A 1,634-nucleotide genomic window follows, 5' to 3' on the forward strand; every position below is an offset into this window, starting at 1 on the left:
TTTCCACACGGCAAACCACAATCCTGAAATCACTATGGAGAGAGGGGAGTATGAAAAATACATTTCTGAGCCTAGTATTAAAGTGAGACCATCTGAAATTAAGTACCACCTACTCCTGGAGTATTTTTCTCCTTCCTTGGTATTTGGAGCAGCCAGGTGTGCCATTGTCTACAGACTCGGCTGCCTAGTCACCCTGCCAGTTGTCCTCCTGCCTCTGCCAATTCGCTCTCAATTCTTTCAGGTGCAGAAGGATGAGGGGAGAGAACATCACCAAGGTCAGCACGTTCATCCTGCTGGGCTTCCCCACGGCCCCCAGGCTGCAGTACCTGCTCTTCCTCCTCTTCCTGCTCATCTACCTCTTCGTGCTAGTGGAGAACCTGGCCATCATCCTCACTGTCTGGAGCAGCGCCTCTCTCCACAGGCCCATGTACTACTTCCTGGGTATCATGTCCACCTTGGAGATCTGGTATGTTTGTGACATCATTCCCAAGATGCTGGATGGCTTCCTCCTGCAGAGGAAACGCATCTCTTTCATTGGATGCATGACTCAGCTCTACTTCTTCAGCTCCCTGGTGTGCACGGAGTGTGTGCTCCTGGCTTCCATGGCCTATGACCGCTATGTGGCCATCTGCCATCCCCTGCGCTACCAAGTCATCATGACCACGGTGCTGTGTGTCCAGCTCGTGGCCTTCTCTTTTGCTAGTGGTTTCACCATCTCTGTGATAAAGGTCTACTTTATCTCCAGTGCCACCTTCTGTGGCTCCAACGTCTTGAACCACTTCTTCTGTGACATCTCCCCCATCCTCAAGCTGGCCTGCACCGACTTCTCTACTGCAGAGCTGGTGGACTTCATTCTGGCCTTCATCATTCTGGTGTTCCCCCTTATAGCCACCATCCTCTCCTATGGACACATCACCCTGGCTGTGCTGCGTATCCCTTCGGCCACAGGACGGTGGAGGGCCTTCTCCACCTGTGCCTCCCACCTCACTGTGGTCACTATCTTCTATACAGCCTTGCTTTTCATGTACGTTCGACCCCAGGCCATTGATACCCGTAGCTTGAACAAGCTCATTTCTGTTCTGTATACGGTCATCACACCCATCTTGAACCCCTTGATCTACTGTCTGAGGAACAAAGAGTTTAAAGAAGCCCTAAGGAAGGCCTTGGGCTTGAGTCAAGCACCATCATAGGAAGGAGGGCCCCTTCTGATGCCAGAGCATCTCATGATCATGTATCCTTGGTGATGAGGATGTGGGAACACTTGGCATTGCAGTAGTGCTGAAGGTATTTGGAGCATCACTTTTTCCTTGGCTTTTAGACATAATGGGCGCTGTTTGGGTAGTGATGACATTCTATCGCCTTTTAGGTGTGAGCAGAGCAGGACTTGGTAAATTGTATGCATTTTCCATCACCTTAAAATTGTTATCCACATTTCAGAAAACTGTAAGCCCTTCTGGACCAGGAAGATGAGGTCTGCAGTCTCAGTAGGTTTCAGTATGGGGAAGTGTGAAAATACTGAAACATGTCAAAATGAGCCCCAAGAGTTCCCAAAGCTGGTGGGTCTGTGAACTGTTAGAGTCCCAGGACTTATTGTAACTCACAGGGCACGCTCTGCGACAGTTCTGGTAATGAGC

The 1,634-nt window shown here is 50.1% G+C and overlaps 1 protein-coding gene across 1 annotated transcript; it reads left to right on the forward strand.

The window, feature by feature from the left end:
* The first annotated feature begins 251 nt into the window (after positions 1-251).
* LOC119821932 (olfactory receptor 6B2) lies at positions 252-1,190 on the forward strand. Its single transcript, XM_038341021.1, has one exon. The coding sequence runs from the start codon at positions 252-254 to the stop codon at positions 1,188-1,190; it is 939 nt and encodes a 312-aa protein (XP_038196949.1).
* The last annotated feature ends 444 nt before the right edge of the window (positions 1,191-1,634 follow it).

Source organism: Arvicola amphibius, chromosome 8 (assembly GCF_903992535.2).
Source record: "Arvicola amphibius chromosome 8, mArvAmp1.2, whole genome shotgun sequence".
Classification (NCBI taxonomy): Eukaryota; Metazoa; Chordata; class Mammalia; order Rodentia; family Cricetidae; genus Arvicola; species Arvicola amphibius.